At 40.5% G+C, this 21,756-nt stretch overlaps 1 protein-coding gene across 1 annotated transcript in view; it reads right to left on the reverse strand.

The window, feature by feature from the left end:
• The window catches only part of adgrb2 (adhesion G protein-coupled receptor B2), a gene marked incomplete at its 5' end in the record, with an annotated part of 154,419 nt that overhangs the window by 82,202 nt on the left and 50,461 nt on the right, over positions 1 to 21,756 (reverse strand). The window contains 4 exon segments of the mRNA XM_014019734.1: positions 933 to 1,083; positions 1,545 to 1,647; positions 2,027 to 2,130; positions 14,097 to 14,223. Coding sequence (XP_013875188.1) covers positions 933 to 1,083; positions 1,545 to 1,647; positions 2,027 to 2,130; positions 14,097 to 14,223 — 485 coding nt within the window.

Genomic DNA, 21,756 nt, shown 5'->3' on the forward strand with positions numbered 1-21,756 from the left:
GTGTCGCGCTCGCGATGGGGGCTGCCATGATGCAGTTTACTTGACAACTGAAAATACATTTCCTCAAAGGTATTTTTAATCTGAAAAGAGCTTCACTGAGTTAGAACAAATTTTGAGAGCTCAGCAGACATTTTAAGTTTCACTTTCAATTTCACCAGAGAGCCTGCAGGAGTCATGGGCGGTGTGTGTGGGGAGGGGGGAGAGGGGTGCTCTGCCATGAGGAAGTTTGGCTTAGAGACACGTCTCAGGGGCGTTTCTGGTCCACACCTGTTGTTTTGCTCCTCAGCATGGCTTCCTAAAAACACTGCAGGATTTCTCAAACATGCATGAATGAGTCAGAGCAAGGCTTTGGACATGTTTTTTTTATGTGAGTATAACATTATAACATGATATAAAACTCAAAAAAGTTGATTTTACATGATATTGCCCCTTTAACATATGTGTAATGGTTTGGTAAAATAAAATAGTAATGCCTGCTTTACAGAAACTGTAATCATAAAAGTGAGCTGGTTTTATTCTGTCAGTTCAGGGATACATTTAGCTATGCAACTTTGTGCAATTTAAAAATATGGTTTGTTCTCAGGAAACATTAAGGTATTCAACTATGATAGTCAAACATATAAACTTGAAAATAGCTTATTGCATGCATAAAATGTTGTGCTATTTTCTGTTAATCAGGATTAACCACTATGATTTTTTTTTGAATGTTTTAAAAATGCAGCATTTCACTTTGGTTTTGATTGCATTCAGATGAGATGTTAGCTCATTCTGTTAGGCTTTACCTCAGTTTATTTAAACTGAGAGTGTTTAAAGAGCTACCTGCAACAACACACAAGATGTCAATTCTGGCCTAAATGCATATTTAAGAGCAAACCTGAATTCTAAATCAGCTGCCTTAGTGAGAGTTAAATCCAATGTGTGCAAACGCTCACCCCAGCCGAGGCACAGGAAACGTTTGCGAATGATTCGTGACCTGGTTTTGCCTATAACAGCCAGGTAGGATTGCCACGCCTCCGTCAACACCCAGCAGAAGGACGCCAAGAAGAAAAAATGCAAGAAGGCAGCCGTCACCGTACACAGTCCCTAAAGGTGAACAGAAAAGCGAGTTATCAAGAGAAAGATCTGTTGAGCAAGAGCTAGTAAGGATTGGTAGTAAGCACAAAATGAAAGTCAAATCTCTACACATCAAAGGAAAGGATAGTCAAAAAGATGCAGTCTGATAAAGAGGCTACTTTTTCCTTGTTGTTTCCACTGGCTCTACAGTGTTCTTCAGTTTAATCAATAATGACCACCGCACTGTGAAGCCTTGCTTAGTCAGACAGCTTAGAGAGCCGTTTGCCAAAAATGTCAGCCTACTGCTTTGACACCTCCACTGTATTAACCTTGTCTGCAGCTCCACCCTGTGTGTTGTTCCAGTTGTGTTCCAAACGGCTCGAAAGAGGCTTGGTTGGGAGCACAGGAAGCATCGCAGACAAAAAAAACATTGCCAAGCATCTCGACTAGTGTTCATAGATGTGGAAAAAAAACATTATCACTATACGTACCTTGCTGAGAGTCTGAGATTGTCCAACCAAGATCAGCAAATTGGAGGCCAAGATGGAGAGACAAAAGTTCACCAAGATTATTGATCTCTCAGAGCGGATATACCTACAAGTAAGAAATGACAAAAATAACAAAGTTTAGATCCAACGTATAAGTGAGATGAATACTCTGAACATTGTTTTCCAATGTAGAGTCATTAACTTGATTTTGTCATCTGTAAAATATATGATAAAAAACAAGGATGGAAAAAAAAGAGCTCATAATTCACAACCCCTGCTGTTGCCAAACAAATTTCTTCTTTTTTTAGGCCTCATTGCAGTGTTGGTGCTGCAGCTGGCACACACAAATCAGACTTTTTTTAAATTTTATTTTATTTGCACTCTTTCAAATATGACTATAAAATTACCATTGTGTACACAGGAGAAGTTTAAGTACAGAAAATGGTGTGGCATCTGTGAGTGTATCTGTGCGTGTAGTCATTCACCTCCAGAAGGCAGCATAGATTAGCAGCATGATGAGGAGAGCGGTGCAGGAGACCCCACATCCCACCATGAGGGGCACCGAGGGCATGCTGGTAGGACCCATGTCCTAAACAGAAGGACAAGGAAAAAAGGAGACAAAAAAGGCTGATTTATAAACTTTATAATTATGTCTTGGTAAATAGGACACTTGTGTTCAACCATTGCCATTTATAAAGGACAAATAAGGTAGAAACTTGAAGAACATGGACCCTTAGAAACAACTAAATAAAGAGAGTGTCTTTGTTCTCAAATATCTCTAACTGAAATGGAAAACCTTGATGGATAGCTATATGGATTGATGGGTTGATAGATAAATAGATGGGTAGATATAGATGGGTAGCTAGATATATATATATGAATGGGTGGATGGATGGGTAGATAGATGGGTGAGTAGATGGATAGATGGGTAGATAGGTAATTAACTCTTACACTCACTGAGTTTTTATTCCTTTGATGGTTCTTGCAAATTGCACACAATTACCTTTAATTAGAATTACAAGAGCGTGTTGCCGTAAATGGAGCTGCATAATGACACATAATTACACTTTTCTGAAAGTTGCTTTTTTTTGGTAACAGTGCAGCATCTATCAACCACAGTGTTGTCACCCATAAAACCTGAAGCGGGTCTTTCTATGACCTTCTAATGATGGTTTTCATTTCCTGTTATTTACTATGACTGACATGTGAGGGCTTCAGGTCACAGTCTATAAAGAGATTATATGACACAAACTTAGGAGAAATGATCTAATTATTTTGTGTATCCATTTCATTATTTTACCCCTTTTTTTGCATATTCAAGGATAAAGTCACTAGACCATCAGACATAATTAAGCAATTCAGGTCATCGTGTACAACACACCTCTGCTCCCGAGGTGTGCCTTTGAAAGGATGAAGAAGAGACAAATGAAGCTGCATGTAAATTGCAAACCCCGCTGCGCCCCAAATGTGCCTTATGTTTTTCCTGCTTTTAAGTTCTCAATCACACAATTTAGCTCAATTTACCTCCTGCAGTGCATTTGGCCCTCCCTTGCCTCATAAAAATGCACAGGATGCAGAAACTGTACAAGGTGGCATTTTGCTGCAAATAAAAGCACATTCACACACCAAAGCATTTCCAAGCAGATGTGCAATGCATGACGTATAATAAGTTTTAAGATGCAAGAATGCAAGCCTGTGTCTTTACAATATGAGTAGGGTGCCAAACATATACATAAGTACGATGGCTTCTTTATTTACTCAAAGAGAATCCAAATTCTAACCACAAAAATTACTAGGGGAAAAAAATCACACAAGGATGGAGTAAGACAAATTAAAAAGTAAGTGAAAGGAAGGCAAGAAAGGGCGGAGATGTGTATTGGGAAAAAGAAAGCAGGTGTAAGTCAAAGCTTCCTTTTAGTGCTTTTTTTTTTTTCTTGGCCGATCAAAGGAAGCCAATTTCTCCAGAGGAAAGTGGAATAAGGTTGGAATACCAATATGACACACACAAACACTGGGAAGAAAATAGAGGTGGAACACAATCAAAAGAGCTTTATAAGAAATGAAAACCCCACAAAAAGAGGAAGAGGGCATATGACAAGCATCTGCTCGGGGAGAGTCAAATACAACAGAGACTGATTGTGTTTGATACTATGTAGAAGGTCAAGGTATACCGAGGCATTTGTTCTTTGTTGAGATCTGATAATTCAGACACAAGAGCCTGCCTGATGAATGACAAACACAAATACGCACATGTGTCTTCTGGTGTACTTTATTGTTGTATGTAACGTGTACCTCTTCATAGGGTCAACTGACTAAAAATACAGATGGAGTAATTACATTATGTGTCTTTGTTGAGATTATTCTATCATAACAAATATGTCAAGATCAAGGCTGTTGATATTGCACAATTCCCCTTAATGGTAAGCAGTGTTGTAGTACTCCCGGCCGGTCTTGGTCTCGAGAGTCTCAAGGCCAGTTTTTGATGGTCTTGTCTTGGATTTGACTGCACTTGTACTTGATCTTGTCTCGATCTTGAACATTGAGGACTGGATTTTCTTTTTAAGACCAGGCAAGACCACAACTGTGGAAATATCACAGAATTGCCAGAACATTTTCCAATTTATTTGTTAGCCAATCTGCCTATGTACAAATATGTTTTTAAATGTCCTTCACACAAAGAGATTTGGTTTGTATTAGGTATTTACCTGTGTACAGTATATTTTATGTTTTAGGGCATTCATTTTTTTTCTGGTCTTGATCTTGACTTGGTCTTCCCCTTACTCGTTCTTGGTCTTGAATTGGGCTCAGGTTAGGTGGTCTTGACTACAGTACTAGTGGTTAGGGCTGTCACCTTTCAATGAGAAGGTTCCTCCCACTGACCAAAAATATGCATGTCAGATTATACAACCCATTCTCCCTCCCAAGTCGTCACATATTGATGCTTTTCCAAGGTTTCCTCTGCATCCAATTTTGACGTGTCGGGTACCCCCCTTGCGTCAGTTTTTGACAAGATGGGGCGGAATCTGTTGTCATAATTTCAGAAAGTGTAGAAAATGCACACAAACTACTGTCCCAAAGCCTAAAATTACCTTTATTCACTTTAGACATCCTGTCCCTGACCCTAGTACCTAAAAATTAACCAATAACCCTAATACCTTAAATCAACCATTTTTAGAAAATGTAGGGAATTCACGTCAACTACATGTTTCAAAGCCTAAAATTACCTAATATTCACCGTAGACATTCTATCACTGACCTTAGTACCTAAAATTAACAATTAATCCTGCTCCCTCATATTAACCTCAGACCCCTTGACCCAAAGATCCCTGGTGGCGCAACCCAGAAAAGCCGTGGGCGGCAAGGACTGACACGAGGGGGTTACCCAACACGTCAAAATAAGATGCAGAGGGAACCTTGGAAAAGCATCAATATTTTGACGAGTCGGGAGTGAGAATGTGTTAGATTATAGGGTAATTGTCCCTTCTTGAGAGCGAGTGTGTAAATGGTTATTTTGTCTTGTTTCTCTCTATTTGTCACTATAATGGACTTGGGTGTAACCTGCTTTTTGCAGTGACTGCTGTAGATAGACAGTTACCCCTGACCTGGAAAGGGGAAGCGAGTGGAAAACTGATGGACGGATGGATTAATGTGGCAGAGTTTTGTGTGCACTTCCTGTAGTAGACACAGAGACACCAGATTAAAAAGAGAGCACTGAGGCTCTGCTGTATATGGCCAGGCTCCCCTGGGCAGCTTGGCTACCATGTGATGGAGAAGATAGCTATTTTCAGCTCAGGAAGTTTAACCTACTTATCTCCTCTCACTGACACTCCGCCTCCCTCCACTTCAACCTATCCTCTTCTTTATTTTCTCCTTTGACGTGTCACCCAATCCCCTCCCCTCACTTTTTTAAGCAAATTATTCAACCCTGTATTTTGTGACAAAACACAACAATTTACTAAAATGTGCTAAATATGTGTGTGCTACTTCCTGGTTCTAATTACGGTAAATTGTAAAAAGTTGTGATGTTTTATGTGCTATTACTTCAAAAAAGTTATTTTAATGTGCCGTTAACATTATTATGTCCTTCGGAACAGCTAATTCTTCCAGCCACAGAACAGCCTTGTTAGAAAAGGACAACCATCCCTGACAGACTGTTTGTCTCCCAATGTGGCTTATTTGACGTTGTGAATTCTCAGTATGAGTGCACGGTTGAGTATTCATGACTACTTGGTATTAAGGAATGTTTTACAGTGTCTCTCTGTGTCCTAGGTAGTAAAAATGCTAAGGCTGCTGGGGGAAAAATGTTGTTTTTTTTTGCACATCAATAAACAGAGTACAGAAATAACTGTGCAACTATTCACCTATTAAACCCACTGAATACAACTTTATTGTCTGTTTTGCCCTTCTATGATATTACATGTGCTAGTTGTTTACTACTTTATTTAATACTTTATTTGAATTTATTCGGCTAATGCCTTCTTGATGCTGATAATGTGAAAAATGATGTTAACAAGTAATAAAAATTCGGAGTCATGTATTTTTAATGTCTTCAACAATAAATAAATAAATAAATAAATAAATATCAAAATTTAGAGGCTTCCAATACAATCTATAATTCTGTTTCTAAGGCATGGGAGGGAAGTGGTTCGAGCTACTGCCTCATCGTAAAGGGCTCCGTATGAGCCATCAGAAGACAAACAGTTGATGTGCCGCTACGTGGTTGTTCAACATACGTTTTTGCACACACCTTTTAGTGTTCATGACACACACACACACACGCACGCACACACACACACACACAGACACACACACACACACACACACACACACACACACACACACACACACACACCTAGCTCCTGGAAAATCCCTCCCGCTAATAATAATTTCCTAAAGGGGTCCACGATTAGTTGTAACATTAAACTTTTTTTGATAAACATATATTTTAACTGCAAAATAAAGACTGTAAAAATACTGTAGGCTGTTTAGTTATGTAATTTTTTAAAAATATATTTTAACACGGACGGAGCCATTTTATTTACATGCAAAGCATTCTGGGTAAATGATGACATCAACTAGGTCATTGGTGCGAGGCTGCTAGCGAGCTATATCCACCCTGAAGGTTAATCTTGGACAATATCTGATGATCGACTCTTTTAAATGAAACCAGAGAGCGTTGACAGASAGGAGAAGGTAGAAATGACTCAGCCTGTAACTGAAAATATGGATGGAGGACAACAGAGCTGCTTCATGGAAGAAGAACCTCAGCTTAGCCTGTTAGCCTTTGCGCCAGCGCCGATGCTATATTGCCTTATATGTATTAGCTCAACTCTAGTGCAACAAACAAGCTAAACTGGGGTCCTCCATCCATATTTTCAGTTGCAGATTGAGTCATTTTTGTGTTCCCCTCTCTGTCATGTGGATGGAGGACCTCAGTGACGAGAGGAGAATGTGTAGCGCTGAGCTAATACATATATATGGTGATAGCGTCACCATATATAAAGCTAACAGGCTAAGCTGAGGTTCTTCTTAAATGAAGCAGCTCTGTTGTCCTCCATCTATATTTTCAGTTACAGGCTGAGTCATTTCTACCTTCTCTGCTCTCTGGTTTCATTTAAAAGAGCCAATTGTCAAATATTGTCTAAGATTAACCTTCAGTGTGGATATAGCTCGCTAGCCGCCTTGCACTGATGACCTAGTTATCATTTACCCAGAATGCTTTGCGTGTAAATAAAATGGCCCCGTCTGTGTAATATATTTTTAAACTTTTAGTTGAAAAAATATTAAAACTGAACATCCTACAGTATTTTTAAAGTCTTTATTTTACAGTTAAAGTACATGTTTATCATATGAAGTCTAATGTTACAATCAATCGGGGATCCCTTTAAGCATAGAAGGGTGATAAGTTTGGCTCAGGTCTGGCGACAAGAAGGGGCAGAAGATACAAAGCTTTATACAAAACGACTCAATGTTTGTTATGCAACTGAGACAGTTTCAGTTTGGATGGATCATACTGGGTGCTTAAAATGGTCGCAATTTTAACATCCGCTTGGAACCTTTTTGGATGGAGTTTGCATGTTCTCTCCAGGCATTCCAGGGTTTTCTCTGGCTACACTCCCATGGACCAAACACATGCATGCTAGATTAATTAGTAACTCTAAATTGTTTCTAGATGAGGGCAAGAGTGTGAATTATTGTTTGCCTTGTTTATCTCTGTGTCCCTGTGATGAACTTGCAACCTGTTTCGCTAAGATAAAATTTCTTAAGTGATTATGTGTCTGATTTTATTCAACTACATATTTAGCATTCACACACTTTTTGTCAAGCAAAATTTCAGATTAATGCATTTTCCCCCATAATTTATAATGTCATATGGATAACCTTTAATAATTACAGTAAGTGTTTTTATTATTCTTATGCAACCCCTTTGAGATTCCTTCATGGATTTTAGTAAGTTTTATCTTTATGCTGCTGCTTACAAGCACAAAATATTTTCATATTTTACCCTTGTAGTTTTGCTTCATTTGGAATAAGCTTTTTTTGTTGTTTGTTTGTTTTCTTGACACATTTTCCAACTAAATAGGTTTAAAATAATGAGTTGCAATTTTGTAGTGCCTCAGTCATCCCTAACCATAATCAAATCAGGAGACGTTGCCACTATTGGTCTAAATAATAGACGGCACTCTGAAATGTTTCCATTCTGATTAAAAACCTTGAGCCGTAATGATAGCAGGTGAAACGGACTCACCTCATTCCGAGTAGAGACAATCGTTCCATGAAAATGATTGCTCCAAAAACCTGTTAGTGTGGCAGGTACAAGAGGCAGTGAGAAATCCCTTACAGGACACAGACATCACTTCTGGATTTGTGCTTTGGGAGAATTACTTTGATGCCGTAATTGACTCATAAATAAATGATTGAGAAACTGAAAAAAAAACATGCCCTCTTTTCGTGCACTGTTATTTTCCTCCTCCTAGTCAATGTGTTTGTTTGTGTTATAATACTGACTGGATCAGGCTCCCGGGTGCAAAGCTTTTCACTCACATTTTTGGTTACCTGCTCAGGTGATCTTGAGCCACAAATTAGGCAGTTATGAAAACAAGTTTAACAGAGACACTTGAATGTGCACTGTAATTGATTTTCATATCATTATTACAAGTAAGCAAAGAAGCAAAAATATGAACATTTTAATTTGACTTTTAAAAATAGCTAATACCTTCTACAAACTCCAAATCCTGTGATTCCTGTGAAACAAATAAACTAGTCACAAAATCAAGGTTTGTATTCGCCAATTTATTGAAATAGTTGATCCTTTGTGTATTTTATGATCAAAATAAATCATTCACCCCAACCCTTTTGTCATCATCTGTTTATCCAAGGACCATATTTTTGTCTCGGGTCTGATCTTTTGTTTCCCTACAGAGACATAATTAAAAGAAAACACAAAGTAGAATGGACTCTGATGCACATGTGGAAATCTCGCTGGCTATAAAAGTAAACTGGATTAACTGGCTATCCTTCGCTTCTCTGTAAACGGTCTGTAATAACACCGCTGCTTCTCAATCCCTCCACCTCCCACTTCCTTTTTTTATCTATTAAACACGGAGGTTAATCCTCAGCCCGCACCCCACCCCCACCCCCCTTGTCCTCGGCGCTGTGGCCCTGGATAAGCTGTCAGAGCTGGGCTGATGATACACAGCTCTGCTCCAACAGTCAAACAGCCTGAACACAGAGTGCGCACATGTGGGCATGCGTGTGTGTCTGCAGAACACATTGGCATGCAGTATTTTGTGTCCTGACTTGAAAATATGCTTGTTTGCCCTCATATCTCTGATGATGGCCAGCTGTGTTTGCGAATTTGAATTCAACTTTTTTTTTTCTTTTTGTAGCCAATTTCAATTAGCCTCCCTCCCCTTCTATTTTTCCAAAATCCAATCTTTTCAAGAGCAACAAAGTGCACTCAGCATCAGCAACAGCAGCTTCTGGCTGAGAGCCATTGACACAAAACACTGACCTATACCTTCAGGCCCACCACACTGGGACTAATGGTTATACTGGAGGCTGAGTGACAACTCACTAATGACAACCACACTATTCATAGATGTCACAAATGCCAAAAAGAAGTCAATATGTTTTCTCCACTAGCCCACTTTCACTCAACACTACAAATGCACCTGCTGGTTTGGAAAAAAAACTCACTATTGTTCAACTGGAAGAGGAGTCACAGGAAGCAGAAATATCAGCTGGGATGACCCATTTAGTAAAAAGGTTATAACCTTCATGTTTCTTCACAATATGGGAATTAATGCTCTATAATAGGTTTCAGACCCCTGCAAGGTAACTCAGACTTTGAGGGACCGAGCTATGAATAACAGCAGTTACTCGCCTTAAGGCCGTCACCTTATTTCGACCTTTTAAACACTCAATGGAAATGGAAAAAGGAAATGGAAAGTGTGGAGCAGAAGGGAATAAAACACTACGTCATGTGTTCACAAGCCAGCTGACTGTGGGAGGTTTTGTCTCATATAGTCAGACCGATAAAAAAAGAACCATTGGAGTTTAAGACTATATAAAATAAATAAAATAAAAGTTTAAAAAAAGAACCACCAGAAACAATAAAAAATATATTTTTAACTGTCTTTAGTGGAGGCTAATGTATTGGCTAACACGTGCTATTACAGTCAAATGCTGAAATTGACTAATTCTGTTCATGAACCTGGTGCTCCAGATTGTATGTGAAGGAGTGAGAGTTATGAAGACCATTTTTCTTGCCCTCCTTTTACAATAAATCAAGCATCAACACATGGATGAGCTAAATGATGTGCTTTACAGCCACATTTGTCTCCAAGGCACCTTGGAGGCAGTTTTTGTTTCCCACAGCAAAGAGAGACTGAAGGTATCCATCCATTCTCCAGGTTGCTAAGCCCATTTAAGAGTTGAGAAAGGGAGGAGGAGGAGGGATGTCCAGCCCTTCCTGTCGGTGGTAGCTTCCATTTGCCTCACCTGGGGATTTCTAGCTGTTATAAAGCCAGCTGGGAGATATAATCCTTCCCAAAAGCATTAGAGGGAAGCACACAGTGGGGTTATCCTCACTATCCTCTGCAGGTGCCTGCAGAGCCAAAGCTAGCTCAACATAACACTCAGCAGTTTGTTTACTTGATCCTAATTTCTTTCGTTGAAAAATATTATCTACATAAAGGCCCTGTCACACTGTAACGTTTTAGATAACTTATGCTAACTTGTGAAGATTTTAATGCATCTACGTTGAAGATGGGATTAAATAAATCAACTGGAAGCCTATTTTAGGCATGTACAGTTATGTGAACTAATTGATCAAATATATAACTTTGTCAGTAATTTCAACATAAAACACTTTTCATAAGTTGTCTAAAATGTTGCAGTGTGGCAGGGCCTTAAGGAAAATAAGCATAGCTACCCTGCAAATTTTCATCTTGTTTCTTACCTTCACCTGCCGGTGAGAATGTAGAACTACCTTCTCACTATAGGATACTGTATATCACTTGAAAAATGCAAACTAGCCAAGAATGCAACACATTTGGGTTTCATCAGTTCAATAGAAAGCCTAAGGAATCTAAAAAAGTCTCTCTCTGTGCTGCAAATATATTCTGTTTTGGTCATAGTTTTCCAACCTGTTCTGCTTTCTCTATTTTTATGACATTTTCTGAATTATTATGTCACAGTATTTGCAAGGAAACTTCTAAATGAGGTTTAGACTTACGAACTAAACAATTTCCCGGTATTCATACTGCTCTTGCTCTAGGTCAGACTCTGGCTCCAACATGTAAGGCTGGATGTGTAATATTTTAATTCATTTGCAAATAAATGTTTCTGTGCCGCTATATAGTCATATCTCTGCTATCAATCTTGAATGGACCGCTATGTAAGCTGGATGGGGAATGGATGTGAAGTGCCTCATCTGCATTTCAAGAGACAGCATCAAAATGAGTTGATCTGAGAAACACCTTAGAAAAGGGGTAATAGAGGGGCTTGTGGAGTTATATTGAAGATAAATTCAGACTAAAGCATTCCACTTAATATTGAATGATTTAAATGTGAAAAAGAAGGATACAAAAGCATGTCATATTTAAAAGATTCCTTAAAATAAATAGTGTAGAAGAAAAATGTCTAATTCAAACACTAAGGTTGCAGAGACAGAAGCAAAGTTGAATGAATAATATTTTGACAATGCAGAACACAATTTGAATTCTTTGAATACACCATGGTGCATAATAAAAATAGTAATTCACTGAGAATTTATATTTAATTTTGTAGATTCTGTAGCCTCACATCATTTTAACTTCCATTAATGCAGCTTCAGTCGACCTATCTGAATGACTGCAGAGCAGCTTTGTTAGTGTGGATAGAGTTGTTCTCGTCCATCTTAAATACCCACGGCTTCATACCTGGGATGTCCACATATCAAAAGGTGTCCTCAAGGAAAACACTGAGTCTGTGATTTCTGGGAAGGTTTTTGATCATCTGTTTCAAAGCTTTAGCCCTTATGTGTCAAACTTAAGGCAAGTGGGTCAAATGTAGCCCACCATGGCATTTCATGTGGCCCACAAGATGTATTAATGTCTTAAAATAAGCATATGGTGTTTTAAAGCCAGCATTGACAATGAGCTACATCTCCCACAATGCATGTCAAATATTTTATCCACAAAATGACAGCATCCCACCAGTAGGTGTAGGTCCACATGGTTCAAAAATAGCCGACAGCTGACGCATTTTTGCTGTGTAAAATCTCTTTTTCGCTGCATTTTCACTGGCTACTTTTGCCGCATTACAGTTGTACTGGTAAGTGGGACTTTCCCACCTACAAGTTGCAAATTCAAATTGGAATTCCCCTCCAGTGGGAATTCCCTGTCTAAAAAGTAGGATAGTTTAGATTTCAAGACTACTTACAACTTAATAGTACTAAAACTCTATTACTTTACCTCACAGTATTTCCATTTTTCACAATTAGTCAGTTTTACACATAGTATTTTTTCAAAATAACATGTTAAGACACTGTTCCCATGCATGAAATACCACATAGAGCTCACTTATTGTTGTTAGACATGCTCAGCTGAATCAATGAGATGAGGAATGTGATGTTTCACGTTTAGTTCAAGTTAAACATGAGAAGTCAAAGGTAATTACAACTGGCAGTTTGAGGGCAACCACAATGCTCATGTGACCCTTGGTGAAAATTTGTTTTACACACCCACCTTAGGTAAAGTACAATGTAGTTCAGAGGTATTTAAGGTTTTCATTTAGATACTAATCTAGACAAGTTGTGGCTGATACCAGAAACTTTGTTTGCCACTTGCCTAAACAGTGAGTTAATGTAAAAAAAAAATAAATTAAACAGTCACGCTCATCAGCAAGTTCTGTATAGAAGCAATGTTTTACACTGGAAAGGTCACACAAGGGATTGATGTCCACATAAATGAACAGCTCTTTATCTCCTTAAGAATGTCTGGCAATGCAAAACCAATGTGCTGCGGTCAATGTTTACTTTCCCTCTTTTAGTTTGTGTCATTTTGCTTCTGCCCTCTGTATCAGGTGGAGATTCTCTTCAGATCACAACAGTAAAAGCAATAGCTTAGTGACACCAATAGCGGAAAATGTGTTTAAAAAATATTAACAAAAAAAGTAGTTAGTAATAACCAGAAGAAGAAATCTTATTCAGAGATGTCAATAATGATGAAGAAAAAAGAAGTTGATTTGTAACAAAAAGTTGTATTTTGAGTGATTGTTGATAAAATGTGTGATATAAATAAGGATGTGATGTTAGATGTGAAACTGATTAAGTCAAATTAAAAAGGGTGTGGATGTTGAAAAAGGTGGTTGTAAGAGAACACTGATCTAAAAGCTGTCATGGAGTGAGATGACCATTAACACTACAAAAGAGATCAGAACAAGCATTATTCCTAACTGCTAAAAAGCCTGTCTTCAGTCATGTCAAACAAAGACTGCAAGCCACAAAAAACTATTTATAGAACTGCAGGTTATGTGCTGCAGGCAAAAAAAAAAAATCACACCCAGACACAATAAAACTTCTTGATGCCTCATCTCTCCCTCATCATATGGGAATAGCTTGCTAAAAAACCTGACCTTTATCAAGTTTGTTGCAAAAACAGAAAGTTGCAAAAATGTATAGAGTGACAGCATCAACGTATAATTAGACAAGCAAAAATGGAATGATCAAAAATAGCATCCAATATGAAACTGTGGAAATTCTGAAAATTGACAGCGATGTTATGGGTGCACCTATTTTCTTGCCAAACAAAATGCATTTCAGCACATAAGAACAACTCAGTCACTTTTAGCTGCACCCATCCATATCATTCTGCAAAAAATAAAATAAATAATAGATGACAAAAGGAAAAGCTGTTGTGTTCTACTTGAAGATCATTTTAACATGAAAACCTGCTAGATCTTTTTTAACCAAAACATGTCCGCTCCGTGGCCTTACCCCTGGAAATAGTTGCCTTGTTAGCCCAGCTTCAAGTCTCCCAGAGAGCATCAGGTTATGCACAGGTGACTTACCGGGTCTTTAGCTTGCTGCGCTAACACGGCGTAGGTGGATATCCTGCTGCACAAGCATTTGGTGTGGACAGTGTTTGACGCAAGCGTTTGGCAGCCTTCTGTGCCCCAGTTTTCTGCGCCAGCCTCCCTGGAGGTAGAAATGGGGGTGGGGGGGGGGGGGGGGGGGGGGGGGTGCAGGGTGGGACATGGGAAATAAACAGCATTTGTGACACAAATGAAACTGCCATGTGACTGCATATGTTGTTGAACTTCTGATAAGTGGACAAAGTTATTACTCGCCATTAGGTTCATCAAGTTGCATTTATAGATGCCATAACTCCAACAAAAGGGAGTTATAGAATTATAGGGAGTTATATATATATATAAGCTTTCTTAAATGAAAGCTTTGCTGGAAGAAGGAAGTGGGGCCATTTTTGTCTACACACAGACAGGAGACCCAAAGCACTGCTAAAACCTTTTTATTAGGGATGCAACAATACATGTACCCGTATTGAACAGTATCGAACAGTGCTTTAGGTTCAATAAGCACTTGTATTGAACAATACAGATTTTTAAAATTAATTTTATCAACTTGTCTTCTGAAGATGCTCTGTGTTGAAGGATCAGTGGATCTGTGTTCGACTACTCCACTTAGGCTGCATTTTTGAGCACAGATCCACTGAGAAACTTGCTGTTTCAGCAACATTTAATTTAAAAGCTGTACTTTTGAGGTTAAACAAATGTTCATAAGTAATTTAAATAAAATACAAGTTGAAAGGGGCATGGACATTTCTCTCTTTTGTATCAAAAACATATCGAACCGTGAGACTAAAGTATCGAACATAACCGAATTGTGAATTTTCTGTATCGTTGCATCCCTAATACGTATATACATATATATTTCCATTTTCCTGTGACTGATTCAAGACCTATGGATTTGTTCTTACATTGGCTTAATTGCAGATTACCAGTTACAGGATGTAACATGTCGCAATTTGTTTGCAAATGCGACCTGATTTATTAATAGTGTGACCAAAAAAAATGTACGGTTGCACTGGTGCGACCAATCCTTCGAGGGGGAGGGGGAGCGGTCGCCCGCTGAAACTAAAAGTTTCCATGTTCCATACAAAAATGAATCCAGCAGTATCAACCATAACAGTCGCCCGCCAACAGTCTCATCTCTCCTACTAACACAGCGCACTGCTCGCGCGCTCCGCTCCACACTTTCCATGCGCGCGCACACACACATTTGTTGTTCTATCCTCATGGGGACATTGCATTGGCTTCCCTTCCCTGTCAATTCTGCAGCCATCCATAACCTCCCAGGTAGACTACACACCTGACCCAAACCCTAACCTCACCTGGCTCTGTGTACCAAGAAAATGGTCAATAATTGTCCCCATCATGAAGCAAAAACCTGCACACACACACGCACAGCAGAACAACCATTTAATTTTTTTTTTTTTTTTTTACCCAGATCGGAGTCTGAAAAACATTTTTTTTCTTGTTAACTGTGGAGATGAAAAGAAGGTGTGGACGGTTGCTCGCTCTTAAGTCCATCTTGCTAAACAGTCGAATTCTGCTCTGTGAGCACAGCAGATCATTTCAGCAGGACGACGAAGCTCACGTTCATGTGTATGGCAGGCCGCTGTTACACTTAATCGGTTTCACCACAGTTACATTCCAAGTATCTGAAATTGGTTCTTCTGGGTCTCAGGAAACTAGACATGTTAGATATTTAAATGAAATAATATAAGATTCGACTAATGCTAATGAGAAATTGCAGACTTATGTGTTATTTAAAAAAAACTGCACACCTTTTTAATAATTTTCAGTAATATTTCTGATATTAATCAATATTCTCTGTTCGTCATTCTGTTTCATCCAAGGCCAAAGATCCATAGGGCCAAACTACAGGAGTTGTCCATCTGAGGGGCACGTGTCTAAAAAAAATTAACAATGAAATGTTTAAGATGTTTATAATTAAGTTTTGATTAGGAGAAGAACCCTAATCCGGACAGAGGTCAGAGTTTTTGTAAGAACAATGTTTATTTTAACAAAAATAAACAAAAAGCTGTTGAGGCAGCAAAAACTAAATAACAATGACAACAAGGGAGAAACACAATAGTTGGGTAAACCAAACAATGAGCCAGTGAGGGTGTGGAGTAAAAGACCAGTATACATACAAACAGAGGGAATGAGGAAATGATGAACACCTGGTGGCAGGATTGATTGGGGATGACTGAGCAGGTGAGGATGATTAACTGATAATTGACTAGAAATTAGGCTGAGGATAACTGGAGGGTGGAAACACAAAAAATAACAAAATACACATCTTCACAGTACCCTCCCCTTAACGAATCGTCACCAGATGATTAAAAAGAACTAGCACGGGTGGGAGGTGGGGGGTACTAATCATAAAGACAGGAAGGAGGGCATAAAACAAAATACAACAAAGGAAACACAAAACCCAATAAACGCAGAAAATAAAACCAAAAACCGACAGGAAAGAGAGTCCTGGGAAAAACAACTAAATAAGTCAAAAAGATGGCCCTAGGCACATCTGAAAAAGTTCAAAAAAGTACAGGTGGCTGCCCAGGGGCCCAACAATGATGAGGTGGGGGCTCAGGAGGGCGACCATGGACACGGCCACAGTGGAGGAGGAGCTCAGGAGGGCGACCGTGGACACGGCCACAGTGGAGACGGAGCTCAGGTGGACGACCTGGAGCTCTGCCGTGTCGGAGGTGGAGCTCAGGTGGACGACCTGGAGCTCTGCCYRGMCGYAGYTGGAGCTCTGGTGGACGACCTGGAGCTCTGCCACGGCYAAGATGGAGCTCTGGTGGACGACCTGGAGCTCTGCCGCGGCGAAGATGGAGCTCTGGTGGACCTCTGGTGGACGACCTGGAGCTCTGCCGCGGCTAAGATGGAGCTCTGGTGGGCAGCTCAAAGCCCGGCCATGGAGGCACTCAGGAGGGGCCAGCTCTGGAGGAGACTCTGCAGGGGCCGGCTCTGGAGGAGACTCTGCAGGGGCCGGCTCTGGAGGAGACTCTGCAGGGGCCGGCTCTGGAGGAGACTCTGCAGGCGGCGAGGAGTCCTCAGCTGCATCAAGGACCAAAGTGAATTCAGGAACAGAGACCAGCTTGAAGATATTTAGAGCCTCAGGCAGACCCGGGGATGCAACAATCTGACCCGGGGATTCTGTAGGCTCAGGCTGACCCCAGGACTTCACAGTCAGACCCGGGAGCTTTGTAGACTCGGTCATTAGCTCTGGCTCAGAGGACTCTGGTTCTGAGGATTCAGATGTTGGCTCCAGTTCCAAGGACTCAGGTGCTGTGGAAGGCATGGACAACACCTCCACCAGAGTAGCGATGACAAACACCGTCACCGCAGCCAGGGTGGCAGCCACCACCACCTCCCTCTCCTCCTCACAGGAGGTAAATGCGTCGACCCTCTGAAGAACACTGGGGGTTGTAGAGGCGTCGATCATCTAGGGGGCAAAGGTGGATGTAGAAGCTTCTAGTCCAGCCGGAGCAGAGATGAATGTGGATGCATTCAGCCTCCCTGGAGCGCAGGTGTTTGTGGCTGCATCAACCCTCTCCTGAGAGTGAGAGGCCGTAGATGCGTCTAGCCTCGCTGGCGCAGAGATGGAGGTGGAAACGACCGCCTCGTCAGAACGCAGGCAGCGCTGGGACCTCTCGGAGGAGGCACAGGGGTGAGAGGCGTCCGGGACTTCCTCGGACATGGTACAGGAGGAGGCGGTGTCGGGGACCCTCTCAGAGGTGACGCTGGAGGAGGTGTTTGGGACCGTCTCGGAGGGGACGCTGGTGGGAGAAAAAGAGACGGCACTGAAGGTGGGAACTTTATCGGCCCAGGAGAGCAGTAGCCAAGGTACTCAGGACAGTACGGCTCGAGCTCGGGATCAAAGTCTGGATCGTATTCTGGTTCAGGAAGTACTGCCGCTTTTCTCCGCCGCCGGTGGCTGCGCTGCGAAGAACCGGATGTAGGGGAGCAAGATGGAGGCGCGGACCTGAAGGCCAGGCGACTCCCCTGGAACTGCATCCGTTCTTGCTCCTCTTCCTCRACCAGAAGAGGTGATGGTAGGACCTCGATTTCAGGACTCCGGTGCTCACATCTCTGAGGGAGCTGGGCTGGTGCAGTCTGAAAACCACCCACTCGGATGGAGGTCTGGTGTTGGACCTGCTGAGTCCTGTGCACGCTCCCAGTCGGTCTCCTTCCCCATTCGTAAGATGGAAACAAAAAGCGGTTTTCCTCCATGAACTTGAAGAAACTCTTTCTCCCGGTGGGTCCTGTAGCTGACTGGCTTATTCTGTTAAGTTTTGACTAGGAGAAGAACCCAAATCCGGACGGAGGTCAGAGTTTTAGTAAGAAAAATGTTTATTTTAACAAAAATAAACATAAAGCTGTCGAGGCAGCAAAAACTAAATCACAATGACAACAAGGGAGCAACATAACAGTTGGGTAAACCAAACAATGAGCCAGTGAGGGTGTGGAGTAAAAAACCAGTATACATACAAACAGAGGGAATGAGGAAATGATGAACACCTGGTGGCAGGATTGATTGTGGATGACTGAGCAGGTGAGGATTATTAACTGATAATTGACTAGAAATTAGGCTGAGGATAACTGGAGGGTGGAAACACAGGGAAACACAAAAAATAACAAAATACACATCTTCACAATAATATGTTCAGCCCTTAAACATTTGCTCTTAGAATTTTATAGAATCACTTTAAATACTTTTCAGTAAGTTAAATGTCTACAATTCTGGTTCAAATAAAGAACTTCATGTTTACTAGATTGTTAACTAATTGTTTTCAAGTTAATGTTGCCTTAAAACCTCTTGAGCCCCACGCCCCCGCCGGCGGGGGCAAAATCTTATTTTTTGCTTTCTTTATTAACCAACGTTCTCATAGGTAAACATAGACATGTGTGGTATCTATAGAAACGTCAGAATCTTGGCTCAAAACTCTTAGAAGTCATTTCTACATCCACCAGACACAGATAAAACAACACGCAGTTGAATCTATATGTAAACAAACTGCACAAAATGGTGCCTCCGCAAAACCCGGTCTCAGCTGTTCACCCTGTGACTTCTTCACACACAAACAACGTCTGCTGAAAGCAGAGACCTCACAGATTCTAAAAATATAAGTTTCATCACAATCCTACCAGAATTCACTCAACTAGCAGCCAAAAAAGAGAAGACCTAGCACTCAGATTTGAAAATTATAAAACATAAGTTTTGTTGCCTTCGTATTTTTTCCTCCAAATCCTAAATCCACTGGCATAAACTTGTATTTACAGAGCAACTATATTTCCCGTTATGAGTTTCAAGCACAGATTTCCTCTCCTTATAGCGGGTGATTGATCAGGTTTACATGAACGTGCTGTAGATAGCTTGATTTTACTGGTTCCGTGGATGAAAATGAGGGGTGATTTGTGCAATTCGTCCAATCCAAACTGAAGTTATAGTCCCACGTAAGGCTGACATCGCCAAGCTAAAAACACGTTTTGCATGAAAAGCACAGCGTCACACTCCGCACATCCAGTTCTGTCTACGTGCCATTTAAAAATAAAATAAAATATAAAATGTGCCGTTTTTGCTAGTTAGCTTACTTATTTATCAAGTTGTGTAAGTTTTGTAACTAAAAACTTTAAAAAAACTCTATTTTTGTAGGTGGTGCCAAAATGTGCCAATTTGTGCCAATCTGTGCCAAGGAAAAAATGCCTAAATATTTTTTTACTAAAACCTCTGTAACTTTGTTATATTTTGCTTCAGCAGCATGAGGTTTTGCTTAAGTAATGTCCATAAGTGGATTCATGGTTTCCAAAAGTTTTTAGCCTTATTCATTATACTTAAACCTAACATAAACCTCAGGCGAGGGGAAAAACAGCTATTTTTTTTCTATGTTCCATCCTCAGAATCTCTGAAATAAAGGCATATGATGTGATACTTAAACTCCTGATGAAATCTCTCAAGTGTTAGCTTTATTTTGAAATCAAGGTTGTTTAAATGGTCTTTTTAGGTGCTGAGAAACACCCAATTACATTTGGGCATGCTTTTTTGAGCACAAACTTCAAGAAAACCCCTTGGGGCTTAAGAGGTTAATGAACAGTGATTTTAAAAATAACCTGTAAAACTGTGATGTTAAATGTGACGTGGTTGAAAATTTGGATGCACCTAACTTTTGTGCTGGTGCTCCTAAGAAAAGGTGCACCGGTGCAACCCGTGCAAAAAGTTAGTCTAGAGCCCTGCTAATCCTTACCTAGGAACCTACAGGGTAATTATCTTTTAGTAGGGGTGGTTGTGGCAGAGTGGTTAGGAGAGTCGTCCTGGTATCGGAAGGTCACCGGCTCAATCCCCCATTCCAGCTTTCTCAGTTTTTGTGTCCTTTACCTCTAATGCCTCTGATGTGTGTCCCATCAGTGTATGAATGTGATTGGCACTGATCAGTCTCCTTAGATGATTGTACATGTTAGCTTTGTAGGAGTCTAGTTGAGTGCTGTGTGAATGGGTAAATAAGGGCACACATTGTAGTGCACTTTGACTATCCTGGTTGGGTAGAAAGGTGTTATACAAGTACAGACCATTTAGTTATGAAGTTTATACTAGGTATGTACCATATGTATTGCTACAAAAACGAAAAAAGTCTTTGGAGATAAATGCATAGTTTGAATGGTGAGCATCACCAAGCGGTAAGTTGCTTTGACACAGTGCAGTACTGAGGAAAATCGGGCCGAGAATCTTTCTCAATAGAACCTTGTACACTATATAGCTTCACACTTCTTTCCTTTATTTCCACCTCACCACATTTTTTTACTTCTCTTTAAATGCTCCCCACAGACGGTAGGCAGCAGAGGTCAATCAATAGAACTGTAACCAAACTAATTACTTCAGCAGTTCAGACTGCACACTGACCCTCTGTTTAACCCTGGATATACTCCCGTTCTAGCCACCTTAGACAGTTGGAATCACATGAAGGGATAGTAATCGAGATCTTCTGATTGGGTCAAGGAGGCCACATTCATGATTGATGGCATCTTTTCACTGAACACTTTCAATTGATTTAGCATTTATTATGACCCCCGCACGCAAAGTGTAAGCGGGAGTCATATTGTTTTCATACGCGGGAGTCATATTGTTTTCATTCTGTTCATTTTTTATTTATTTATTTTTTCAGTGATTTTTGGTCAACCGTAGCACAAAAACGGCTGCACCGGTCAAGATGAAATTTGGCAGGGCTGTAGATGAGTCCGACCTACACTGCGCCAGCCAGCGGTTTTATGATAGACCCCATATTTGAGGAGGGGGCTCCTTTCAAAGTGGGTGTGTCAGGACATGCAAAATCACTTACAACTCAGAAACTGTTCAACATAGAAGCTTCAGATTTGTTTTGTTGTTTAGCTCTGATGAAGCTCTATCCATCAGGCCCACCAATCAGTGCCCCCCCCCCCAGACTCCCAATTTTCTGAAAAAGGTGTGTCTGGACATGCAAAAATGCTTATAACTCAGAAATTGTTCAACGTAGGAGCTTCAGATTTTCTTTTTTTGTTGTTTAGCTCTGATGAAGCTCTATCCATCAGGCCCACCAATCAGTGCCCCCCCCCCCAGACTCCCAATTTTCTGAAAAAGGTGTGTCTGGACATGCAAAAATGCTTA

This window comes from Austrofundulus limnaeus, unplaced genomic scaffold, assembly GCF_001266775.1.
Source record: "Austrofundulus limnaeus strain Quisiro unplaced genomic scaffold, Austrofundulus_limnaeus-1.0 Scaffold228, whole genome shotgun sequence".
NCBI classification, from domain to species: domain Eukaryota; kingdom Metazoa; phylum Chordata; class Actinopteri; order Cyprinodontiformes; family Rivulidae; genus Austrofundulus; species Austrofundulus limnaeus.